General features: G+C 39.8%; 1 protein-coding gene across 20 annotated transcripts in view; it reads left to right on the top strand.

Annotated features, from left to right (window-relative positions):
• Nucleotides 1-23,541, top strand: part of CTDSPL (CTD small phosphatase like) — an 85,789-nt gene extending 62,248 nt beyond the window's left edge. For 8 of the 20 annotated variants that reach the window (XM_087731235.1, XM_087731169.1, XM_087731268.1 and 5 more), the window contains 6 exons: nt 985-1,086; nt 5,841-5,897; nt 13,232-13,324; nt 14,972-15,157; nt 17,051-17,172; nt 18,523-21,476. In XM_087731235.1, the coding sequence (XP_087587361.1) occupies nt 985-1,086; nt 5,841-5,897; nt 13,232-13,324; nt 14,972-15,157; nt 17,051-17,172; nt 18,523-18,562 (600 nt within the window). In that variant the 3' untranslated portion in view covers nt 18,563-21,476. Of the gene's footprint in view, nt 1-984; nt 1,087-5,840; nt 5,898-13,231; nt 13,325-14,971; nt 15,158-17,050; nt 21,477-22,432 lie in introns of those variants that run through there. The other 12 variants (XM_009475348.2, XM_009475350.2, XM_009475349.2 and 9 more) reach the window with 7 other exon arrangements.
• Nucleotides 23,542-26,400: the final 2,859 nt, after the last annotated feature.

Below are 26,400 nucleotides of genomic sequence, written 5' to 3'. Positions count from 1 at the left end.
TGTATATCCAATTCTTAATTAATTTAATTTCCTCTCCATCTTGAGCTTCTCCCTATCAATACTTTCCTATAAAGCTAGTCTTTTTCCTTCATCAAAAAAACCCTCTTTAAGTGAGTGGCAGCAGTGTTTCAGCTCCAAATGGAAGCGTTCTCTCCCATTTCTGTTATTTCTGGAAGTATCCAGTACCGAAGTCCAAAGTAACATTATAACTGTATTGCAGATTGGGATGTTAAAGTGGGGAATGAGCGATCGGAAGACTATGTGACTGTCTGCATTGCTTTCAGAAAAATTGTCAATTCACGTAATTGGTACCATTTTTTAGTAAGGGCAGCGTACTGTAGAAGAGCCTGGTTTAGGTTCTTTACTGCAATTTTAATACCTTGATTGGGAATGTAATCCCCGTGAAAGCTCTTGTCCAGCATCCTCACAAGTGGTAAAAATGAGAGTGGAGACATGTCCTGGAAGATAAAATTAGTAATGCTGTCTTCCTTCAGGATCAGTTTCTCCACTTTAGCATCTTTCATGGCAAACAGAAATGGCGATTTGTGTAAATGTCCATCAGTGCGATATGACTGGAAGCGGCATTGACTGCAAATAGGATAACAGCAGCATCCAAAGCCGAGGCGTTAGGAGGAGGGTCACTGGGAAAAATATTGTATCAAATCTCCCATTTTTTACTGATGTTTTTTAGCTAGTGGTGGTGTTTTACCATTTTCATTTCCAGTGCTTTGGAGATAATTCTAAACAAGTCTCTCATTTTAAAACAACAAACAAACGAACAAACAAAAAGCATCTGTATGGGTATTGCATGAGCCATTAATTTCCATACGTGTACTTGAGACGAGCCCAGAAAAAACATCCAACTTCAAGTCATGTATTTCAGTTCCCAGTAACTACTAGAATAGTAATGTTGGCAGAAGAGTGCCCCTTCAATAGAGGTTTTACTTTTTTCTTGTTGTCTATCTCTTTTCTTTTTGTTTTTAGCCACCAGCTAAATACCTCCTGCCAGAACTGACAGCATCAGACTATGGGAAGAAGTGTGTGGTCATTGATTTAGATGAAACTTTAGTGCACAGTTCATTTAAGGTAAGTAAATTCAAAAACGATCTCTTGCAACTTGGGTCTGTCAGTGAATGTTGTAGGAACTGTTAAGCCTCTTAACACATTAACTAGTCTTACAGGCTCCCCCAGGATGCCTGGTAGTTCTCCTTGTTACTCCTATGATTATTCATCCTAATTTAGCTGTAAGGGGAGTAACACAGACATCGCTATTTTTTCGATTCTGAGAAAGTCACGCCGACTGCAACAAGGCCTTGAATGGTTATTGACTTTATGGCTTTAAATGGTAACTATTCCAACAACTATTCCTGTATTTTAACAGGTACAAAACTTGTCGCTCTGAAAACATGGGTTTGGTTTTGATGTTTAAATGATGCCGTGGTTAGTCTAGAAGAATGGAAATTCAGCACAGCTTTATGCTAGGTAGATGCACCTTACACCAGTAGATTTTGGGCACCAGTGATTGCTGTGCTGTTGCCAGAGAAGATTGCTTTCTGTGTCAGGGTGCTGTCCCGATCGCAGTAAGTGTTTTTAAGTATTCAGCTTTCACAACAGGAAAGCAAATAGCATTTAGCTGTTGCTGATGAGTCAGTCATCTTGTAGAAGCAACTTTTATAACCCTTCAGATTTCAGCAAGTGGTGGAAGTAGTGGTATTTTTCTATTGTTTAAAGAGGGCTAAAGTTAGAATAGGAGAATTCAGCAATACAAATAACCTTAATTGTCTCAGAGTACTGGTAGTATTTCTGATTAGCAAATGTCAGACATGATAAAGCATGTGCTACTTTTATACTTTGCCACTGGAGAACTTTTAAGACTCAATAGTATGTTTCCTTATTAGTAGCAAGCTAGAGTTACCACCAGCTTTATAGTCTTCTAGTTTTGGTTGCACTCCACTTTTCACTGCTAGCATAAACTCAACATTTTAATCCTGCAGTATTTAGTTGCCAGCATTTAAATATGCAAACCATCATTCATGTTGTGGTTAGAATTTGGCAACAGCCTGTCTTTGTTGACTTAAAGAAGAACTTACATGGAGATACTAGAACAAATATTCCCGTGCCTCAAACTGAAACTAAGAGTCTTCTCTGTCTTTATTGTGCCTAATGGTATATAACGATTTGTGGTGGCGTACAGGAACCTCTTCACCTCAGTGCCAGATCCTTGTCTTCTGTACCCAGACTGAACTTGCACTCGAGAATTTTTCAGGGAGATTAGAAACACAGCTGGATTGGGAAGGGAGGGACCATGCCTTCCTAATTAAACGAGAGTCAAAAATAGGAAGGGAAAGCTCAATTTAAAAGTCTAAATTTACATAAAGATAATGAAGTATTAGGCTTAGTGTTATCTGAAATGTAAAAATAAAAGTTTGTTTACTGAATGCTATGGGGAACTTTGGACTGTGATTTTCCTGGTTTTCGAAACAAAATGAGATTCAATTTAGGTGTTTTGTTTTGTTTTTTAAGCCATTTTAAAGAAATATATATTTAATGGTTGACATAGTGTAAATCCTTTCTTGTAGGATTGAGATTTGCCTTTATTGCAGAGCGCTTTCTTAGTGGGCTCATTTTAATCATCCCAATTATTCAAATTATATTTAATGGGCATTTAAATGATGTTAAATAGATCTTTAAGAAAAATCAAAAGATTACTTAGTCTTGAACACTGAATAGTGTTTTGTGTTAGGAAAAGAAAATGGTTCTTTTTTGTGTGAAGTAAATAGTGTTAGGCAAATGTTGGCGTTTCTGCAGTATGAGTCTTGTGGCTATGATGGCGTTGTCTTAATGTCAAGCCCTGCGATGGGAGTATGTAAGGGAAAACCAAGTGTTGGAGGAAGCGGCTTTGGTTGTTCAGTGGCTGGCACTGTCCAGGGGTGCTGTTGGATTTTGTTTCATAAAGGGAGATACTTCACCTGAAGTCAGGCTGTTGCGGGCATCAAAAATAACTATGGATTTCCAGAAGAGCAGGGGGTTTAACACCTATATGCGCACCGCTCTGCCTGAATAATCAAGTTACTTTTGCAGTTTTTAGTTGGTTTTTGGTTTTTTTTTTTCGCTAAAACATGTCTGCTCTACTCAGGCAGGTCCCCACTTAAAAGCTGTAAAAGCATACATAAATTTGTGATTTTTAGTACAAAAGGCTTTATTTAAAACACATGATATTTTAGAATTCATAATTCTGTTATGAAATAGGCTTCATATTTCAAATGCAGATTTTATTTTTTTTTTTAACACAACCAGAGAGGCACAGGATTTAAAGTGCTCTTTTATGAAAGCAGCAACATCTGAAGGAGGGTAATTCTTGTCTTTTTATGCCCCTGCATATTTGTGAAGCTTTAAGGAGGTACTAGTCTTTCATGTTAAGTGCATATTAAATGAATAAAGTTTGGGGTGCTTTGGCAAGAGTAAAAAAGGAATAGATAGACATTATAGTTATCATTCCCATCATAAAACAATAATAGAAGCAAAAATCATAAATTATTAAATCAAGAAGATGTAAACATGGTTTTGTATAAAATGAATTAAACCACATGCAAGTCTGGAATGTAGTCATATTCAAAACTGGCTGTGAAACACTTTTAGAACATTCAAAAGTCTGAAGGTTTTCATTAAGTAGAAGCAGTTCTAACTGACGTGAAGATTTTCAATGGAAATACGTTGTCTTCTTTCTCGCTCTGTCTCTGTGGTTCCCACTTGAGGCACGTACGTGCTTCACGTGTGCAACCCCAGAAGCCTTTATCCAGCAAACTCTTGCAGGCTTTTCTCCTGTCTTCCCATCGTGACGAAGCACAGAACCCCAGTCCTTGCTCTCTTCCTTATCGCTTGTGCCAACAAGAAAGCGACGTAGTGCCTAAAGTATAAGTGGGGGAAGCAAATATGTAGTTAAGAGTAGTTTGGTTAGTGTTACAAAGTCTAAGGGTGAGTTTTATTTGTTAGCAAAAATTCGGTTGTCTAAACAGAACGTGATTTTCTCTGACGTCTGGTTGCTGTTGCTCCTGTTAAGAAAGTTTAGTAATAGCTGTATCTTGATCAGTGGGCTTCAAAACCTTTGCAGCTTGCAGTGACCTATTCTTTTTCTGCTGGTATGGAATATTTATCTTGCTTAAGGGCGTCATGCATATATAAATTCTTCAAGCGCGTGCAAGTCTTTTCAAAGTATGCGCAGAGCTGGCACCCACTTGAAAACTTTGGTGGCTGAGTCTTATTGACAGTTCATTTGGGTTTCTTTTAAGGTGAAGCTTCAGAACATTTTTGCGTGCCTGTTCTCTGGCTGTTAGAGATGCTGCAGAGTATCTCCTCTGTCTGAGGGGCTTCATACAGGTAGCAGATGGGACCCTCCCCTCTGTCTTTTTCAGAGGCAGAAAGGAGGATATGTCTTGGAAATCGCTTGATTTCAGCTAAAGAAAAATCTAGATTGTATCTACGGGTATTTGAGGAATTCTTTAGATCATACTAGCACAGCGGTCATCAGCAGAATGGAGGTTTCCAGCATCAGCTGCCCTGGAGGCTTGGTTGCCAGTACTGGTTGGTCAGGACGAGTAGACTCAGCGTAGCTTCTGACACAGCACTTGCAGGTGTCGGATCAAAACATCTTCCTTACTACTTCGCTACTGAGAGAAGGTGTTGCCCTGCATATAAATTCTTACGGTTGCTTTGCTTTCCCCATAGAAATGTCATTTAACAGTGGAATTAGAATCTCGTTTTTGCAGGGAATGGGATCAAAGTGATGCTATCAGGTTAATACTGCAGGATTCTTTTTTCGTACTATTTTTCACAGAGCACCTGTTCAGGCTCACTGGTTTGTGATCTGCTTTTCAGTCTCTTTACCTTGGCTGCTTCTCTGCTTTCTTGGCACCCCCCCCCCCCCCCCCCCAAAATGCGTTTGAAGGCTGTTTCTAGTCTTGCAGATTCTTCAGGGACGTGTTCCTTGGTGGTACTTAAGATCAGTCTATTGGCTGATCCAGAAAACCAGGTGGGAAAGTCTGTGCAAGTCTGATAGAGCTGAGTGAAGATGTTTTCCAGCCTTAGTAATGCCATACCAGTTACCAGCCAGACTACTCCCAGCCTGCGTTTTAGGCTGTTATCCATGAAGCATATTGTCTGTTAATCAGTCCTGTTAAAACTATATTTGGCAGCTCTGTATCTCAGCCATTTCCAAGCTGCGGATCATGGAGGGCGTTACAAACTTCAGCCAGACATGTTTACATGATACTTTTTTTTTATCACAGACGTAATGTGTGAGCCGTACCAAAGGGTTCTGCCAAGTTTGATGTCCATTAGAACTAGTGAACGTTCTTAGCTGTGCAACTTGAGTCTTGTTGCAGCTTGTTGCAGCTCCAGATTCAAATATAACCATTAGGTACTACCACTGTCTTTATTTTTAATTAATCACTAATTGATGACCCAGAGTAGAATATGTGAAGCACATAGCTGAATTTCTTTGTCATCATCCACACAGACTTGATGAAAGAGTTATCCAAATAGATACTGACCCTGGTAAACACACGCAGCGGTGGGGGGGGGTATGAAAGCAGTAAAGCGTATTACGTTGTACGAAGCTTAAAAGTATGAGAGAAGAGGGAAGTGCAGTATCTGGTGAACACAGCTGCGTAAGGCTTCTGACTTGTGTACAAAGGGTGCGCGCACAGAGTGGATCTGTATAGTCAGTAATGCTTATTAACTTGTTCCTGAGAAGTAAGTACTCTTCTCTTTTACGCCTGTGAAATTTCCCCTCTAATGATCTTATTTTTAATGTTGATTTATTTCCTTGTCGTTCTTTCTAGCCAATTAGCAATGCTGATTTCATCGTTCCTGTTGAAATTGATGGAACCATACATCAGGTAAGCACTGTTGTTCCTTTAGCGTTGTTCTAGCAGTGGAACTGTCCTCAGTGTCCCAGAGCGTTATCTTTCTCCATTTGCTGCTCTACGTTCAATGACTTGTCCTTTTGCAAAATACAAAAGCTGTGTACTCTGAAACGTAGTGTCCAGACGGGCATCCCTGTTTGATCAGGTATGTAGTTTCTAACTACTAAGTCTCGATCTCTAACTTTTTCAGTTCTTCAGAATATCTCCCTCAGGACTTCAATGCTCGACGCTTTGTCAATTTTAAAACATTTTCTAACAGGAAGTTACCTAAGGATGGGGTTTCAAACATTGCTAGGCCCAGAAAAAACTACTTGAATACTGCATTTCTCATTCCTTCCGCAGGCAAACAGGACATAAGTTGGCTTTAATGTCTGTTGGTAGTTCATATAGACAAAGCTTTATAAAAGTATTAAGGAAGAACAGACATTTCTTCAGTTTCTGTGGCAATCTATATTTAACTTCTGTTCCCTTTTCTTCCTGTAAGTAATTAAAGTTCCTCTGATAGGACTTTTTATACACTTCAGCATCTTTAAAAGGTCCGGACAAAATTGCAAGGAGACTAATTTTTATGTCTTATTCTTTAAGGACTTCACTTAAGGCTCTGTGAAATGGCTTTCAGTAAATGAAAAACACCCCTAATTTGAAAATGAGTCCCCTTCATGTGTCTTAGCTTCGTGTCTTTAATCAGTAGTCATTTCTGAAAACGTTGAATGAAATGAATTACGGTGCCATAAATTTTCCTCTTCAGACAGACATTAAAGTTACTGCTGGAGACGGGTTTTACTGGTCAACGTGAAGCTGAGCATTTCTGATATATGAATCTTGAAAATTGTTTGAAACATCCTCTATTGGTTGTTGTAGGTTAAAGACAGTGCAGTTATTGAGTTGCAAATCTTCCCAGGATGTGATTCAGTGGAGATATTAAATACTTTAATTTTTTAAATGTTGTCTTTTTTATGGATTATTTTAATATGTTCGTATTTTGATCTTGGAACAATGACAGATCATAAAGTTAGTTCATAGTTTTGTTTGATATCCTGTTATGAAAACCATCCATGTAATTGTCACTCTTAAAATAATTACTAAATATCAGCCAGTGGACTGAAATGTGTTTTAAAGTGATAGTTGCTTTGACAGTTTTTACACTGTGTCTGTTTTATGTGGAAAACTTCAATATCTAGGGTACTTAAACCTGTAATGTTCACCAGAGCTGAATGCTTAAAATACGTAAGTGATGTTTTGGGACATTTATATTGTGATATTATCTGTCGTCATTTGGTGTGGGCTTTAATTGTGTTTGGTGCTGTAACGCAGACATTTTCTCTCCTAAAACTTTCTAGAATGCTTTTGAAAGGGAATAAAACAGATTGCCTAACAATTTTGAATGGTTTAGGATTGTGATCACTTAGCTTGTCAAGATTATATATTTACATTTTGAATCAAAACCCAGTAAAAGAATATTTGGGTTTTACAGTCAAGCACTTCAAAAGCCTGTTGCTTTTCCATTCCCCGCTGCAAACTTTCAGATTCTTCACCAAACGTAATGCAATTAGGCACTCAAGACGACTGCGTGTGGGAGAAAAAAAAAGAAAACAAAAACAACTGGTGAAAGGGAGTAGATTTGTCCATACCCTAAAGGTGAACAGGAGGAAGGCTGCTCTTGACAGAGGAGGTCAAGTGAAGTTAGTCTCTGGCTGTGCTTTGCTGGAGACTTTCTGCATAGTTTTCAAGGAAATTGCTTAATCCCTTTGTATTTCAAGTTTGTAACCTCTAAAATAGGTAAAAATCTCAGTCACAAATGGGTGGTTGAAGTGAAGTTAATTGTAAGGAATTTGTGATCCTTGAAGTAAAGGTAATTTATATGGCATGCAGAGCAGGCAAAGTCTTGGGTTGCTGTCTTTGGAATACCTCTGCAGGCAAAGTAATGTACTATCAGCCAGCAATTTTTTTATTTAACTGTGATAATCTGAAGGGCGAAAGCGGGCATTCTGGCTTAGTCCGAGCGTTAACACAGGCTATAGAGCTTTGACAACCGGTTCCCACTTCAAACCTGTGATTTTTTTTTTATTCACTTAGAGCATAAACTGAACAGATATCAACAATTTTTGTTATCCATCAGAATTTGTTATCTGTGCAATGCTTGTCCATTTTCTTAAGTAGTTTATATACTCAAAGGTTAATGATTGGCATTGGGAAATACTTCCACCTGTTCAAAATACCACGGGATATATGCAATTTTGTGGAACCCTACTGTCCGTAGTGCGTATCCCTACCTGCTTTACCGGTAAGCCTGGTATCGTATCGAGCAGGAGATTGTCTGACAGAGTATTGTGGTACTTGAACTCCACCTTAGGCAGAACCTCATGGAAAACAAATGGAGAACACCATTTCACAAGTGCCCATTCAGAAGGAATTTGAAATTATATGAGATTCTTCAGATCTCATATACTAAAAATACGAGCTGTGGCAAATTCAATTGCTGTACGCTTGAAAGAATTTTGAGACTGACTTACCTAACAAGTTTTGTTCGTGGTAAATGTTGTAATTTTTTGTTGTGCAACAGAAAAAGGCTGTCTTTAGTTTGGGGAGTTTATTTTCCCTTATGTCATTTATAATCCAAAGGTCAGAGCGGTTCTTGTTCTTCCAGAGGGAGGACAATTCAGATCATCACCTTAAAGGGTGCTTGGGTAAACCAGCTTCCCTAGATTAAAAAATAGCTTTTCTGAACAGCCTTTTTCCCTTTCCCATCTTTCTTTCCCTAGCCTAATTTACCTTGTCTTTAGAAAGGATTTGTCATTTTATTTTACAAGGAAATAACTCCTGTGCGGAGGTGCCTCTCTTTCCTTCTGCTGTGGGTCTTCAGATGCCTGCAGAGACTGTGCCCATCTACAGGGCAGCTAAAGCTACAGGAGATGAATCCCGTGCTTTGTGTTGGAAATGATGGCACAGATACAAAAGGGCAGTTCTAATGGAAGCTGACCCTCTTCTGGCCAGTTCTCTCATTTCTCTCTGGTTCTCTGAATAAAAGGAAATTAGAGCTGGTCCCCTGCTCTACCAAATTATAAGTGAGAAAATGTGGGAAGTCCGGTGAGATGTGTTGCAACCGAGAGTGCTCTTTAGAGGAAGTTTATTGACGATGAAAGTAGTGGCTGGAGAAAAGATGTTCAACCTGTTTGGTACCCTTGACGTAACTCCTACGAGAACACGTCCTCTCTTCTGGAGCGTGCTTCCCATTTAACAAGTGCAGAGTGATCACAACCCCCAGATTAGAAACCATGCATTAAATATAGCGTTAATCCCCAATGCGTAAAGATTTTTAGGGTTCGATGGTCCTTTGTCTTTCATCCAAATTGACGTTGTGCCTTGCTATCGGTGTCAAAGAGTAAAGAGGGCAGCCAGGAGGAGTTTGATTTGGTGTTACCTGGAATTTCTTTCTTGAATGTAATTTTTAAGTGAGTAAAACTATTTTTTAAGTTTTTTTTTTTAATATTCAATTAGCAATTGCTTATTTTTAGTTGCTGAAAGCTAAAGAAATATTTGGCATTGTACTTTAATGTACAAAATGGTTTTTATTGGTGGAGGAAAACGCTGTTCGAATAACAAACTTTCTTTCCATAAAGGACAAAATTTGTTAATTTTCTTACCGAAGGCTGTGGCCTGGTTCAAGTAATCCAGGATAGGCTGTATCCATTCTAGCTGGCCTATTCTTGGTTACTTGCACTGGGAAGCAACCACAACTCCGTGAACCAGAAAGACGAGGCTCAAGGACGCGTGTTATTTTCTGCTCGCTGTTAAGAAGATGCGCCCAGTCCACGAAACAGGAGATTACAGGAGCTTGAGTTGTCATGGGCAGATTTCTTTGTCATTACTTGAAGGTTTCATTATTGTAAAGCTGGTTTTGAAAGGCAATTCTTTGTGTCCTATTTATTTAATTGATTAAAATTGAGCTGGGTTTCTCTTTTGGTTTACAAATATTGAGTCTTTTTAGCTTAAGACTGCTTTGAGGTATAGAAAATGTATGTGGAAATACCAAATGCTTGAAAACAATTAAAGATAATTACTTGTGTTCTGCCATTAGCAGCTGTAAGTACAGAACCCTGTGAAAACATGCCTAGTGCCTGATTTATGCCTTAACATTTTAAGAGTAAGGTTCATTTCAAATTAAAAAAAAAACCTCTATTCCTCTAAATTCTTACTGTGATAAGGAAGAAATTAGTGAGCATACAACACAGAAAAACTGGAGGGTTTGGGGTTTTTTTTAATGCCCTGAAGACAGTGTATAAATCTCAGAAAAATGCCAGGAGCCAGATAGTCTAGAGACTTAAACTGAAGACATCAGGCAGCGGAGGAAAAAGCCAAGCCACAAATAACCGTGCGGCATTGAGATGCAAGTCCAGCCGCTAACAAAGTAAAGGGGAAAAAATTCCAAATGAGGAGGAAGAGGAGAAAAGAGCTGCACTGTCAGCTGCAGAAAGCTTTTTATGTGAAGTAAACCAAAGAGATTTTGTAGCCCAGGATACCGGTACGCTTGCAGTTGCTTCCAGGATCTAAGTAGGACTTCTCAAAAAAACTTTAAGGGGAATAACCATCCAGAGTATTAATGTACATTGTTCTGCAAAAAAAAAAAAAAAGTATTGTTAAAACAAAAAAAAAAAAAAGGGAAAAGGGATGAAGGAGTTGGGGCTTTTTAGAGGAGAGAATTAAAGGAAAAATTTGGTGAGGCCTCATCCTAAGAGATCGCATTTATTATTAACAAGGCATTTAAAATGAGGAGCGAATCTGTTGGCCAGAGCCCAGTAGGTAAGATTTAAGGCAAAGCAACAAGAGGAACTCAAGCAGAGGAGGTTGAGGGTGCTCTGTGGTGGATCAGGAGGTCTAAAGTGCAGGATGGAGACGATACAACTTAAAGATGCTGTGTACTTACAGCTAATACTGACTGGTTGCAGTATTAGGAGACCTACGAATTGCCAAAAGCGCACATATTGCAAATGCTTGTTTTTTTAAGCCTACTCCTGTCCGCAAGCCTGTGGTTAGGGAGCTCTCAGCCTGTAGCTACTGGGTTGATTTACTGTATGCTCTCTTTACGGAGGAGGTGGGTTATGTTGCAAGCAGCAAAGTTCATATCCTTGGCTTGGAGTTTGTAATTACATTCCAAGTGGAAATACTTCACCGACACAGGCATAGATAGGGATGGAGAGTGAAGAGGAGACTTTTGCTGTGGCTGAAAACATTAGGTTTTAAAAGGGAAATTAATACTAAATTCCAGCACTTTACTATCTAAGAATGACTTTTAGACTCTGGGGTGTCCCTTTTGTGCCCTCAAAAATAAGTGTAGGAATATAATTTAAGGCTAAAGAATTAAAAGCTTCATTATGAACTGTAGAGTTAAGGAGTCACTTGCATCCTGCTGTCTTTCCTCTTATAACTGGCAAGCGGGACAGTCTCTTTCTGGGTACCCAAAGGCAGAGGGACTGCAACTGTCTTTCTACCTGTGTCTTTAAAATTTTCAAGATATAATTTGGAAAGGAAATACTACACAACAACTTTGTGTAGTAAGATTTAAGTGAAAAATTAATTGCCTTATTATAGGAGAGGAAATTACTTGGTTTATGCCTGGTGAAATACAGGAAACCTTGCTGTAATTATCTGGAAAGAGAGTGGTGTTGAAGTACATCTGTTAACTGTATTTAATTCATAAAATGTCACATTTATTTAATTAATTGGTTAAGTGCTGCTATGGTTGTTTAAAAAAAAAAATCAATCTGGGTTATAAACTGTGATCTGTATCAAGGTTCTGAATTTGAGGGGCCAGAAATAGTTCAGTTAAACTTCATAGAAATAACTTAAAGCCCATCAAGTCTTCATGCTATGAGCTATATGCTACATAAAGCAAAGTGGAAAAATAATTAACATTTCTGCTTTAGTCATTAAGGTACAGCTCCATCATATATGTTTTTAATAAAACTTTGCTTTCAGTTTTAGGTTTGCAATTTCAAGTCCCTATTACGCAACTTTTTTCGTTCTTTTGCTAAAGGCTTTAATTGTTACACTTCAGTTCAAGCTGGCATTTCCATAATTTTCTCCTTCAGGCTTTTTCTCTGGGTGCCTTATGTTTTTTACCTTTTTGTTAATAAGAATGTAGTAAAATACATACAATTAATCTAGTTCTGCATATCAAAGAAAGAAATTCCTGAAATTGCATCAGTCCTGCAATTCTTCATGAATTCAGTTATATGCCAGACTTCACTTGAAATTTCTAGTATGAAGGATTATTTGCCAAACGAAGAAGATAACATGCTGCCAGTGTTTTCTCTCAAACTTTAATCTAAGTGCAAACAAGATAGATAAATATTTTTCAAGCAGACTCCCCTCTTCAGCTCCCCAGTATATTGTGAACTACTTGTAAGCTTTCTGAGCAGCAGTTATCTTATCTTGGTATTTTCTGTGAACGCAAATCATCTTGCTTGCTCTGAAAAGAGAGGCAAGGAGGCTCTAATATTTATTAATCAGGCTGTTGACAGTAGGCAGCCAAGCTGTGCCTGTATGGTTGTCAGTGCAAAAAGGCAAGATAGCCTTGCTATCAAGCTATCAAGCTTGCTATCAAGCAGCTAACCAAGCTGCTCAAGAGGAGAGAGATCCTGGGTATTGACCGTCTTTATGGCACGGTCCCAGCAGAAGATGCTGTAGACCTTGCCACCGAATTTTGAAAGCAGCGTTTGCTAGACATTCCTCATGGTGCTATGAAGATTTTTGGTGAAAGGTGTCTGCAGAGCTGGATGACTGATAACTGTACCGTAGTGAGATAGGTGCTTAGTGCCTGGAATTTAAAAAAACGAAAGAATTAGCCACAGGAAGAAAACAGTTCCCCTATTGTGCAATTCCTGTCATCATAGAGGTTTCATCACATTTATTCCATCTGTAAACCCCTTCAGTACTGAAGGCACCAGCACCAAAATCGTTGCGGTTGAGAGATCTGAATCCTCGCTTCTTGAGAAGCCCTACTGTCTCTCTTTGCCTTTAATGAGATTTTTCAAGAAGCATCACTCCAGATGATGCACAGTATTTGGAACTGCATAATCAGCATGGGTCTTGGCAGCCCATGCATTCAAATCTCTCATTATTGGATGTCTACTTTTATCTTGTATACTTATTTTTTTTTCTTTCAGCATTTCATTTGAACTGCTCCCATGCTAACTTTTGTTTCTTCAAGTGTTAGGATTACAGGAGTGTTTGGGGTTTTTTTGTTTGTTTTTTTTTTAACTTTCACCTTAAACACCATTTGACCTAAATAGTCGTTGTCATTCCAGGTTTACGTATTGAAACGACCACATGTGGATGAGTTTCTTCAGAGGATGGGAGAGCTCTTTGAATGTGTACTCTTCACAGCCAGTCTAGCCAAGGTTTGTTCCTCTCTTCATCTCATTAGCCCTTACGGTGCTGGGCAGTGGACTTTGGGTTGGGTTTTCTATGGATGATTATTTCCACAGTTGGTACTATCTTAATTTTTCCCCTTCTTTTCTGCTTCTTTGTCTGACAGTGTGTACTTTGTCTGCTAGTGTGTGGGTAAGTGTTTCCATGGTAACGCCATCACATATGGGCTTGGCTCATAATGTAGCCTCCATGCGTTGCTCATAATGCCAATATGAAAGGCTTACAAGTTACCATGGTTATAGTGAGAAATTAGAACAAATAGCGTGTGAGTAAAGCAGTATATTAAAGCTGGGCATGAAATAAAATACACTGTATTTAACGCTATCTACATGATCAACCAGTGATTCAGAAATTTACTGCATCTGAAAATTGGGAACACGTTTTTATTCTGTCAAGGTGCAATTGCAATCCGGAGTTAGAAAATTAGCCATTTTGTAAAGCTTGAAACATCAACAGGAATATTTTGTGCCCTCTGGTCTCCAGTAGCAGTAGTACCTCGTAGGTAGTTTTGTCGTAGACATGGCAGTAGTAGCCATCTTAAATTCTTCATGTCTTTCAATGTATTGTATTTGTGCTGTCTTGTTTGTAAAATTACATTGATTATTTCTAAATAATACTCTAGCATAGTAAGCTTTTACTCCAGCCTAGCGTAGAGATGGTGGAAGGGGACAGGACCCTGTTTGATCTGCTATAGTGCCTTCTTATCAGAGGATTCTTCCCTGTGCTCCATTTACTGTGTTCTGTTCAGTCACATGGTGAAAATCCTAAATAATGGAACAATTTCATACTGCAGTTAGATGTCTGGCAGTTTTCATAGTCAAAAGATGATTGATTTCAACATCAGTTTTGTTTCTCAGTTTAAAATAGAGGAAAATGGTAACTCCTATCCTGCAAAAATAAGTTATAACTACCATTTTCAAGTACATGGTTATTTCATGTTCTGGTTTATTTAGATGCTTTTCCTTGGACAGTTTCTATCAGTTGCTGGATTCTAAGCTGTGCCTCACTTAAAGTATCATCTTATATGTAAAAAGAGAATTTCCCAGTATTGTACATGGGTATTTTTCCTAATAACATCTTTGTCTGATCTTTTGTGGTCCAATTATGCAATTTGGTAATCTTAAGTTTCTTACTGACCCGGTCGCTCCAAGGGCATCATTTGAAAAAACTGCATCGAGCTCAGATGCGTTCATTGCAGTTTATCTTCAGAGGCACATGGAAATGTATCAGCTGTGGAAATGGCTTCATATAAATTTTCTGTTAGCATTGGCTGGTTTTATGGTGATGTTAGGCGAGATCTCTGGATCCATCAACATCTAGGTACCTCCTAGGGTAATTATAAGTTGGTCCTAAGAATAAAACCTAATCAATAAATCACAGAAAATGTTAGAGTGCAAGTTAGCTTTCCATAGAAAGATAACGGTTCTACTTTTGCATTATCTCTTTATTAATCACTTCAGGTTTGCAGGCATATAAGTTAATTAACAAGGAGCAGGGAAGAAAATGAAGAAAAGGCATTTTATCTGAAATTATTTTGTGTCCCTTCTTTCTATAGTTCTGTGAAGTAACCTTATCTGCACATTGCTAACTTCAGGCTCCTGAATTCTATTTTTAAGTATGCAGACCCGGTAGCCGACTTACTGGATCGCTGGGGTGTGTTCAGGGCAAGGCTCTTCAGAGAATCCTGTGTTTTCCACCGAGGAAATTATGTGAAGGATCTGAGTCGACTGGGACGTGAGCTGAGTAAAGTTATTATAGTAGATAATTCTCCTGCATCTTACATCTTCCATCCTGAAAATGCAGTAAGTATTCTTAGTATTCGAAGTACTCAAGCATAACTTTATCTTTCTGGTCCTTGCCCAGACTTTTTGATTCAGAAAATAGCCTTTCAGAATGCTAACTTGTATTAGTTTCTGTATTTTCTTAGACTGCAGGAACATTCCAGTATTCACTGCCAAATGGTGAAGGATTAGGGCGAACTGATCTTGATGGTCTGTCATAGTCATGACTGGTCATCTGCTTTCAGTTTTAGCTTTTGCCATGAAGTCCATCAGTTTTGAGAAAGTGTAGAACCTGAATAACTAACCTAGCTCTGAAAAGTGAAGCTGCCCTCCAGCATAGTTTTTGTTCTTTGGAGGAGTGATTACAGAAATGATGGTTCACTTTTGGTACTCCATCTTTTTTCATTGTGTGAATGAAAATATTTTATTAGACGAGATAATTAATGCTTTACTGGTTACTATCCGAGTTCTGTATTTGTGGCTAAGGGGAAGAAAAAAAATCAAGATCCTGTTGTGTTGTTATGTTTCTCCTTTTAAGTATTTTTGTGATAACTCTCTTCATAAATAGAAACATTAGTCAACAAGTTCATCAAGTTTTAGGAATAAGGATAAAAGGCAGGCAACAGTATTTCAAGGGAGAATAATTAGGAGCAATGTGCGTTTTCACGGTGTTTCGTATCGGCTCCAGAAACTGATGGAATGGTCTGGCACTTGCTCCATCCATCGCTGCAATCAGTACAGATGCTTACATCTGTTTTGTAGCTGCCAGGAGAGCAAGCTGGAACTCGCCTTAGATCTATTGACTTTTAAACAGCCAGGCTGCACAATGTTTTCTTTGATGTTTTTAGGCTGCCTTTTTTGTGAACTGTTAAAATTAACGTAGGACATTTTTATCAGGAACACTGTTTTGCATGGTCCTGCCTCTCCAGAATAGCGGTTTTTTTTTTTTACATGAGCTATTTATTTTGCAGCAATCAGCTCTTAAATTCAGATCCTAATACTGTGATGCCCTAAATGATTGGGTGAAAACAGTTTTCTGGTTGGTGCCACACATGATTTAAAGTTGCTATTTATAATAACCAGGAGCTGTAGCTCTAAGTTATGTTCATGGTTAAAATTAAAAACCTGATCCAGATTGTCATTTGGTATCTTGGACTTCAGTGCCAAGAAAATAATGAGCTGTAGAAATTTGGGAGATGAAATTAAGGGCCTTGTCAGGGTGGTTTAATCATGTATAGAAATGTGCTGTTAGCTAACTGATATTCGAGTCTCTGCAGAAACCAGGGCTTGTAACAAGATCCGAGATAGTCTTTAAAAGACCTCAGTATACTTCCATAGTGAAGATACACAGAACTCCTTCCCCAAATCCAGCCCACATATTTAAGAAGTGTTATTATATGTATTATTTTCTGAACTCTCTCTTGAGGTCTTATATTTTAATTGGAGAACTGTTCTGTACTTGCCGTTTAAGTATTTCCTCCGCAACCTCATGCCAGCAGGGTTTGTTGCTGCATGCCTATGTTTAATGACTCACACTGATAATACTTAGATGGGAAAAAAAAGGCTTGCCCGTAAATAAAGTGTCAGTACAGCTTCATAACCTGTCTCTTCCTTCCAGTCTGTTCTGAGTATCAAGGAGGCAGAGCAAATTGAGCTGTCCAGTGTTGGGTCATGTAGGTTACCTGGACATGTAGGAGAAGGTCAACTGCATGTCAGCTGTTTTACAGTTGGATTTGGAAGGTCAGCTGTTTTACAGTTGGATTTGGGATTGATGTTGCGTACTAGAAAATGTGGACTTGAACCTGGTACTCCACTCGAATGCTAATGACTAGCAATTTGCCTTACTATAGGCAAAACTCATGTGTTCTTCACATCGTAAAGTCATCTTAACATTTGTTGGTTGCTTTGTTTCAGGTGCCTGTGCAGTCCTGGTTTGATGACATGACAGACACAGAGCTGCTAGATCTTATTCCTTTCTTTGAAGGACTAAGCAAAGAGGAAGAAGTTTACAGTATGCTTCATAAACTCTGCAACAGGTAGCCCTTAACTTTGACTGACTTCTGCTACTAGATTGAAGTTGCTAGAGGCTGTCTCCATCTTTTTCAGCCCTTTCAAATGTAAGCTCTGGGGAGATCACCCCTGTCAGAAGTGCTACTCTTGATCTTCCTGTTACATTGGACACGAAGGACAATCATGAGTGATGCTATTAAGCCTTCAGAAGCCTGACTCCTACGGTCATGTGTTCAGACTACTTTTTTAAAGGAAAAAAAAAAAAAAAAAAGAAGCTATTTTAAATGGGACTCTTTTAATGAATTTCATAAATGGACATCTTTTACTGGATCAGCTTTTCTTAAAACATGCCAAAAAAAGAAGCTTGTATTTCAGCAGTTGAATTTCTCTCCCTTTCTTCCCCTCCCACTATGCAGACAATTTTACCCCCCTGCTTAGAGCAGTTGACCTGACTCTGAATTTTTTCTTACAGAATGAAGTGCCTTTTTGAATGTTATTTTAAGATAAAAATTCATTTTTGTATAAGACGTATTTCCAGACATCTTTTAGTCTTGTATTGTCTAAATGCTTTAAAAGGAAAAAGGAAAAATTTTATAGAGCACTGTAATATATAACAAAGGAAAAAGTTGAAACAAAGATGCTGGGTTCCTGTCTCCACAATGACATTAAGTTGTATTACATTTTGTCATGCTCAGAAGGTTTAAGCGTTTGTGGGAGGGGTGATTTGGGTTAATTACATGGTTGTTTCACTGATATGATTTTGGGCACAGTTTTGAACATATCTGCAGTTGTTTGAGTATTAGGGAATGATGGAATTGAGAAAATAAGGTGGCTAAGAGATCTAAAGCACCTTTTCTTCTAGACAGATGAAGTTCTATTGTCTCTGCTTACGCACAACTGCCATGCCTCTCGTTTTTTTTGGAAAACCATTATCTTGGGAGAATGGGGAGGAGGTCTATTTATTAGTTTAAGATTCTTTTCTTAAAAAACCCCATCTGGGTAAGCTGGATCTGTATTGAGCTGTTTGGAGTACTTTTTTCTTTTAATTGCTGCTACTGTATACTCACCAAATGGAGTTGACCATCGGCTGTTATACTGTTTTTGCCACTGTGCCTGTGCTATGAAACATTTTCTGTAAGCTGCAAACTTGGGCAATAAATAAAATGCAGGCTTCATAACCCCACCCCTATGTATTAATCCTACGGTATCTGATATACCAGAGAGCTCAGTTAAAGGTGACCTGCAAAGGATATATTTTTTTTTTAAATAACTTTTTTTTTTTTTCAATTGGGATGAAGCCCTCTCCTTTCTTTGGTATATAAAAATGCAAAAGTATTTTTTCCCACATGTCTGATTTGTATTTCTTCTTCCTCAAGGTGTAAGGTACAGATTGGGAGCTTTATCGAGTCTTGCTAGAAGGGCAGAAGTTACTAGCCTACGCTAAAAGTGGTCCTCTGGCTTTGGAGTTGAGTAAGTCTCATCTCTGAATCTGAGAACCTGCTTAGCATCTTCTGTAGTGTCACAGGTACCCTTTCAAAAGAATAACTTCTGAATGTTTTAAGCCTTTGAAGAACAAGGCACACCTATTTTTTTCTTTTTCCTTTCCAGTGTCACCTTTTCATTATTTTCCGCACCAGAAATCTACAAATGTAAAAGCTACAGCTATGTTTGGCTGTTGTCAGAGAAAACTAAATGGAGTAGTTGGTGCTTCTAATTAGCCTTGTGCTAAATTCTGAATAGTAGATCCCCTTTGCTTTTTCTGTTTTTCTCAAAGTCTTGATGACTTGGAAAAAAATTTTTGCGACGGACTGGGATTGCCATCCTTGTCTAAAACATTGGTGAAGCAGCTTAACAAATTCATTCATAGAAGGGCAGGCCAGCCTACACAGGCAGTGAGTAGATTGTTGTAGGCGCAGTATAAAACTGAGAGATGACTTGCCCCCTTGCAGTGCGGCTGTGCACCAGCCGCTCGCTGGGCCTCGTAGCGAGGGATGGTAGAGGCAGTCCCGTAACGCTCGTGAGTCTGTATGGCATCACCATTTTGTTTTCTTACCAGTTGGCATTACCTTAGTACTGTATAATTCTGTGCCACAACAAAAGACAAAACTGTCAAATTTTAAAACCTATGTTGTTTAAAAAAAAAAAAAAATATGAAAAAAAGGACGTATGGATTCTGGTTAGTCCATTAACGTTTACTTTCAGTTTAAGATTGTTTAATTTTGTATTTGACTTCAGAGTAATGAAACTGTAAGCTGCCAAAAAGTTGTTCTCTGAGCAGTATTTTCGACTGTGTTTGTAGCTTCTGGGCTTCAAATCCAGTTTGCAGGGAAGTATTCAGGTTGTAGTTAGTTGTGCAGGTATGATAGGAATGGCTGAAAAAATTCAAAGACTTTCTCGCTAGCATTAGACCAAACAATCTTCCAATTAGACAATAAATAACCCTACCGAGACATTACCATTTAACGGTTGTGACCTGTTGTACATGAGACGAACCATGTCATTAGTTTGCATTTATGAAAGCAGCGATTTCATGAACCAGTTGCCTTAAGTCTGTGAATGAATGTTGATTATTAAAGTGTCTTGTATAGTTTTAAAATCCACATATAATGGACAACTGAACTTCTGCACCAGCTTGTGGAAGAACGGTTCTGATGATGTTCTGCACAACCATACTTGTTCTGTATTGTTTATTTTGGCTGTTGAAATCCACAAATTTAAAAAAAAAAACAAAACTTATTTTAACTTAGTACAGCATTAAAGTGACACTTGATGACAATACAAAGGCAAAAAACTTAGCAACAGTTTTGATCTCTGCTAGTATCTTAAGAGTATTTTCTATAACTTCTGATTAATTTTTTTTTTTTTTTTAAACTCATTCCCATTGAAATAAACCTTGGAGTGCTCTGCAGTCAGGTTTGGACTTCCCTGGGTATTCCCATTTGGCCAAAGGGAACAAACTGTCATAGTTGGTTTTGACACTATCATCGTACTTGACATTTCAAGTGTTAAGTTTGCGTGAATATACATACGCTATATATTTAGAGTTTCTGCATTTTAACAAAGCAATATAGTTCTGTCCGTAAAGTCAGAAAGCGAGTGGAATGTTTGTAAAATTTGCAATACGGGTATTTGATTGTATTTTAAATACAAGATTTTAAAAATTAAACTAGGAAAAAATTTCTGTTTCCTGAATCTCTTGCATATTTTGAAGTGCAGTTAATGCATGCCAGGTCACCAGGGCTGTTATAAACCCTGGTTTCCAATTCTATTTCTGGATATTATAGAAGTATTAAAAAGTCTTTTCCAGTTGGTCATTCTGTTCAGCTAAAGAAACGCTGCCTGGCCTGAAGTTCTGTTGTCCTTTTTATGTCGGGTTCAAAAAGGTTTTTTGCCTGTATAGGTATTTTTAAATTAAGCTGTAAGGCAGAATGCCTTAGATGCTTGAAATCCAACTGAAGTGTTACGATTAAATTGCCATTTGTAAACTAGGGCTGTGCGCAGAATGCTTGTTAACCACCAGGAAGCGTGGCAGGTTTTGAATGGAAGATCGTAGCAAATGTACAATATTGCCGTGTTCATTTAGGTAGCTTTGGAAGAATAATTTGTCTCTCTGTTTTGCCCTTTAATCTTTTTTAAACAGCAAAGTTATACATGGAAGAAACTCAACACCTGAAGAGATTTGGTTATCGGTGTATGCAATCACTTTATCACAGCATGATTTTGATTAGACTGGTTGGGGACAATAAAGTATCTAAATGACACTGGTGTGTACTGATGTTGCAGCTCTTGACATTTCAGTGTAAAAAAAAAAATCTGTAGCTATATAATTTACAAACACATAATCCTATGTTTTACAGATTCTTTTTAAACTAATAAAACGCAGTACCGCACAGCCCTATTTGTAAAACAAAACCAAGTTTGTGCCTCTGATTTCCAAGGTGCTGTGATGTTCTGCCGTTGTGGGGCGAGGAGGGCAGGTGAGACTTGCGTGGGGCAATGGCTTAAAAATCTCTGGGCTAACTATGCAAAACCAGCTGTCGGTTTTCTGTTTCACATTATATTGTAAAAATCCAGCTGACTTTTTTTCTTCCTTGTTAAAGATCTTTTGGGAACTTCTTAACGGAGGAGTAAGCAATGGAAATGTTTGTTTCTTTTTTCTTTTTTTTTTTTTCCTAATAATGGAGCTGTTTACACTTTAATGCAATGAACAATCCAGCGATACTTGAGAAACACTACAGATACCATATGAGTGTTTTCAGGAGAGAGAAGTGTTGTCAATCAGGTATTGAATGGTTTCTTTACTGTCACAAATAAAAAAATTTTAACAATATAGTTACTTGTGCATGTAATACTTCTCTGGGAAAAAGAATTTCTGCACTTCTCCTTCAGGAATAGTCACTGCCCTAATTTGACAGGGACTTTATTCCTACTAATGCACATCCGTGTTAGACAGTAAAATCACCCATCTCTGTTCCACTCTCCTCCCCCTCTCTTTTTAAGTCATGTATAGGACTCCTTATTGACTGCCCTGGCACCTGCTTGTGCAAACAGAGCTGATGAACTACTGATGAACTCTGCTAAATAAATTGGTGGTGACTCTGGCAGATGTTCCAGCTATTTAGATCTCTTGGATGAGATCATACAATAATTTGTTCAAGTCTCAAAGCTGTGTGACTTCTTTTGAAGGGCTTACTTCAGCGACTTGAATAGCTGTTCTTAACATCACTGCCATATCCAAATGAATATCTGAATAAAACACTTTATTTGGTTGGGAAGTCTATTTTGGGACTTTTTATCTGACACAGTAAGACTTAGGCAGAGCCTTCCTTTCTAGGAAAAGACACATATTATTAATGCTTTATGAGCAAAAAACCTCAGGCCTGTTAGAATAAGCAGCTGGCTCAAGATAGCTCATTAGTTGCAATTAAAAATATTTTTTAGTTATTCCTGTGATCGGTTGGAATGACCTAGGCTGCCTTTTACTTTGTACTGATGGGTTGGGGTTTTTGATTTATTATTTTTTTTTAGGTTTTGGGGTTGTTTTTTTTTTTTAGTTTTACCAATCTCCTTAGCTGCTACTTAGGATAAAGATGCCTTTCTTTCACTCAGTAAAACAAGCATTTCAAAATTCATAAAACAGCTCATTTATAGTGGTGAGAAAGATACTGTTGTTCTCTCCTAGCTGATTGAAAGTGTTTGCGAAATCGAATGCACCATAATCTATTTATGTATAAGCTTTCCAATATTATTTTTTTTTTGTTCCCTTTTTATGGTGTTCTGACTCAGAAGGAAAGCCAACCGCTCTGAAATTCCCTGCAAGATGGGATAGGGCTCTTCCAGGTGGGCTGCAGCTCCAGGGGATCCTGCAGTCTCCGGCAGTTTTCCTGGCAAGCGACCTTCGCCACCCAGCCTCCCTCCCAGCCCAGCTGTGCTGGCAGGAGACCAGGCAAAGTTCTCCTGGACTCCGCTGTTGGTTCTGCTGGAGCTACTGGAAAAATAAATGATCTTTTGGGTAAAATATTGGTTTTGACAGGTTGGCAAACTCAAACTTGAAAAGCTTCCAGGCGTGTTTTGTTTTAAAGCCTTCTCCAGTGCTGTTTCGCAGGGAGCTGTGCTGAGGAGCAGGTCGTCCTGTAATTGCCTAATGCCACATTAATCGGCATTTCTGAAGCACAGGACATACACGAGCATCTTGGACTTAATAGAGATTGATTTGACTCAATAAAGTAGGTCTGCATGTGCGATTACACACCTTCCCAAACAGCAATTTAAAAAGGTTAGGTTTGGTCATTGCTTAAATCAGCAGCAAACTGCATTTTTGAGGTGATGGCTGTGTCATCTCAGCTGTATTCCCCGGACACGGACCTTGGGGACCTCCCACCGCTCGTCTCTGTGTGACTGGCATTGTTTAATTTTGCAACCGCCTTTTAATTTAGTGATGTCGACACATTTGCTCAGGATGTAAATTGCAGGAAAACGCTGGACAAAGAAACAAAACGCAGCTGGCCCCCGTCAGCCTTAGCCATCATCACGGGCTGGACTCCAGCTAGGACAAGGCTGTCGCTGCTTGAAGGCGAACAGAGGAGTCACCGTTAAGCCAGAAACGTGTCACCCCCTCTGAGAACCGCTGTTCTTACTGGTAACGAGGGTTGGTCGTGTTGTTCGTACAAATGCAATGTGCACCACCTATGAATTCCCAGCATTTCAATAAATGTTGCACTCGAAGAGTCGGGGGGTTGTTGGAGGAGTTACTGGCTTGACAATGGGTTGTTTTCTTTGTCAGATTTTAATGAGCTTTTGTGATAAAAACCAGATTTCTTTACAGTGTAACTTTGTGGTTTTTTTTTTTTATGCTTTGATTCAGTTTGACAATAAACTATCTGTGTTATTTTTTTCATCCTCTTCATGTCTGATAATGCACAGAGTTGAGGTCCGCCCCCAGAAATCCCCCTCTCCCCTCCGTGTGCCCTTCCCCTGGGGGGGAAAGCAAAGACTTCACAGAATCAGGCCAGAAAGTTCTCCTCCTTCCATTCCTGTCCCAACTCTTCGGGCTTGCTGGGCTTTAATAAAGATTTAAGCCTTGACTGCTAAGCATCGGGGGCTTCTTCCTCTCGCAGCGTATTTGGCAGTAGGTTCAGTTCCCATTCTTTTTTTGTTAACCTGCTGAGATTTGAATTCAACAGTCTTGCTGCTTCCAAAGCCACCGAAGCCTGTACATAAACGGGAGATGAGAAAGAAGCAAGATCCTGGATTTTGGGGAGCGGGGGGATACGGTGGTGGCAGAGAACGGGTGATGCAGGACTGCGGGGTTTCCTATACCACCCGGGTTACGTTCCCGCGTGCAGCGTCCCTCGTCTCGCGTTCAAGGGCGCCCCGTAAAGCAGCGGGCTGGTTCCTCGCCTGGCTGCCCTGGGTCTGCACGGGTGAGGGTGGCCTGCGTGCGGAGCAGGAGGCACGTCACCGCCTTTCTTCCCGGCTGCGGTGGCATCCGTCTCTGCAGCCCCTGGAGACGCCTGTTGTGGGTACATCCATCAGTGGTGATTTTGAGCAGGCGACCCGATACCGGTCTTGGGTTAACCAGTGATGACCAGTCTACAGTCAAACAGCATTTATACCTGCAGCAAACTGGAGGGAACTGGGGGAGCTGCCTTTTACTTAATTGTTCAAGGCGACCATGTGAAGCTGCTTTTCATCTGGCGCACGGCTCCGAGTCAGGTCTTCGGACAGTAGCATGTAAGTACTGTGCTGAAGTTTGGTGTAAATGAAGCACGTGCCAGCAGATTAAGCCACTGAAATATGTAAGTCTGCCATATTTTCATGTGTGTTTTTAATAGGGAGTTCATTCTGGAAATGTTTTTAGAATTTTTTTCTGATCTCTGTGTAATGACCTGGTTGCTACATGCCATACCGTGAGAGGCTGAGAGCCACAGATACACGTAAAATTTATGCATGTTTTAAGCACACTGAAGTTTTCGGGCATAATATCTGGTGTTTGGGGCTATTTTGTTCCTTCATGAGCAAATGCATTTATGAGGAGAGGAGAGGAAGGTTTTTGTCAAGACCTGAGCCCGTTTCCAGCTTAGCGGGGCCACGTGCTGTGTAAGAGTAGGGCTAAGACCGAGCGTTTGAGGCCCTGCCCTTGGCTCGGCATCACGGGGCTATGTACCTCTGTCACCCTTAATCTTCCTTTTAATATTTTCTCTAAATAGTGAGTGGAGCCTTGATCTCATCTTGATCCTCTAACACATCTTAGTAATTCAGTTAAGGCAGGTTCAGGTGAACAATAGTTCACTGGCCTGATCTCTAGTCTGCTGAATAGATCTCGAAATAATAACCAGAGGGACGTGAACAAATATTTGGGATGACGATGGTTGCGGTTGGAAAATGGTTGGACCATTGCATCCCAGAGAGGAGGGTGAGCAGGCAGATGGGACGGGAGCTGGGGGAGGTCCGAGGGGACTTTGCGGTGCTGGACTGCGGCGGGCCAAGCTGCGGCATGGCCTGGTGGTGGGAACGCTCGGCTTTTATACATACCTGACCAAAGTCTTAACAAAAACGAAGAGGGTTTTAAAGGCTTGGGCCATGCAGGGCTTGGTCGCACCACGAGATGGTGCAGCTGTGCAGCGTTGGCTTTTAAAGGCGCCGTAAAGGAAATTTAAAAGACATTATCTCAAGTAAAAGCATCACCACAACTTTGGTATCTGAAGCTCCTGCCAGGGTTGCGCTCTACAGGTCCATGGATAACATCTTCCTTCGGTTAAAAATCTCTCAGTATTTCAGAGGCAATGTCTTCATTTGCTCAATGAATGCTGAGTTTCCTTTGCAGAAGGAATGGGTGCCTCCACAACTGAATACAGGACAGGTAAGTATTCATGGTCATTTTAGTTACTGATTATTTTTTTCTGCCATGAAAATGCAGAATCATATGATTGGCGCGTGAAAAAAAAAGAGAGAAATCAGTATTTCTCAAATAGTTGTTACACCTTCCCTAGTGTGGTAAACCTTTTCTCCCCCAAAAAGCTTTGCTGCTAACCTTTTTCTTTTTTTTTTTTTTATTTTTTAAAGCAACAACATTTTAAACTGGTTGGGATTTGGCTGAAGTACATCACGAGAACTGCAGACAAATGTTAAGTCTCCAGGAGGCGGCAGAAAAAAAGAAGAAAGGAGCGCGGTGCCAGGCTGGCAGGTGTGTAAGAGGGCATCGCTCCCCGCGCCCCTTCCGCTTCCCCGCCGGCACGTGTGCGCTGAGCCGTGCGCGACGCCCGCCGCGCGGCCGAGACCCGGGCCAGCGCCTGGGGGCCGGGGGCCCGGCAGCCGGGCGAGGGGAGGGTTTGAAAGGCAGCATCTGCCGGGGAATGGACCACACTTGCAGGGCTGCATCTCCCCATTAGTCCGTCGTCTGGTTTCACGTGCCCAACGCGCTCTTGTTTGCCGCGAGAAGGTGGGTTTGCAACCCTTGCAGCCCAACTCCGTGGTTTTCCACTCTCATTGAGTTTTCAGTTGCGTGCTCCTTCCCACCTGGAAGAAGCTGCCCTATGAGGAAAGACTGAAGGAATTAGGTCTCTTCTACCTGGAGAAGAGAAGGTTCAGGGTGAACCTCATCACAGCATTCCAGCACTTAAAAGGTGGCTACAAAGATTACAGAGGCTCTCTCTTCATAAGGCATCATGGAGAAGACAAGGGGCAATGGGTGCAAGTTGCACCAGGAGAGGTTTTATCTTGACGTAAGAAAGAAATGTTTTACAGCGAGAACA

The sequence above is a fragment of the Nipponia nippon genome, unplaced genomic scaffold, assembly GCF_047370975.1.
Source record: "Nipponia nippon isolate SJK-2023a ecotype South Korea unplaced genomic scaffold, ASM4737097v1 scaffold_1, whole genome shotgun sequence".
Lineage (NCBI taxonomy): Eukaryota > Metazoa > Chordata > Aves > Pelecaniformes > Threskiornithidae > Nipponia > Nipponia nippon.
Note: the sequence above shows the minus strand (reverse complement) of the source record. Positions and strands in the feature narration are given on the sequence as shown.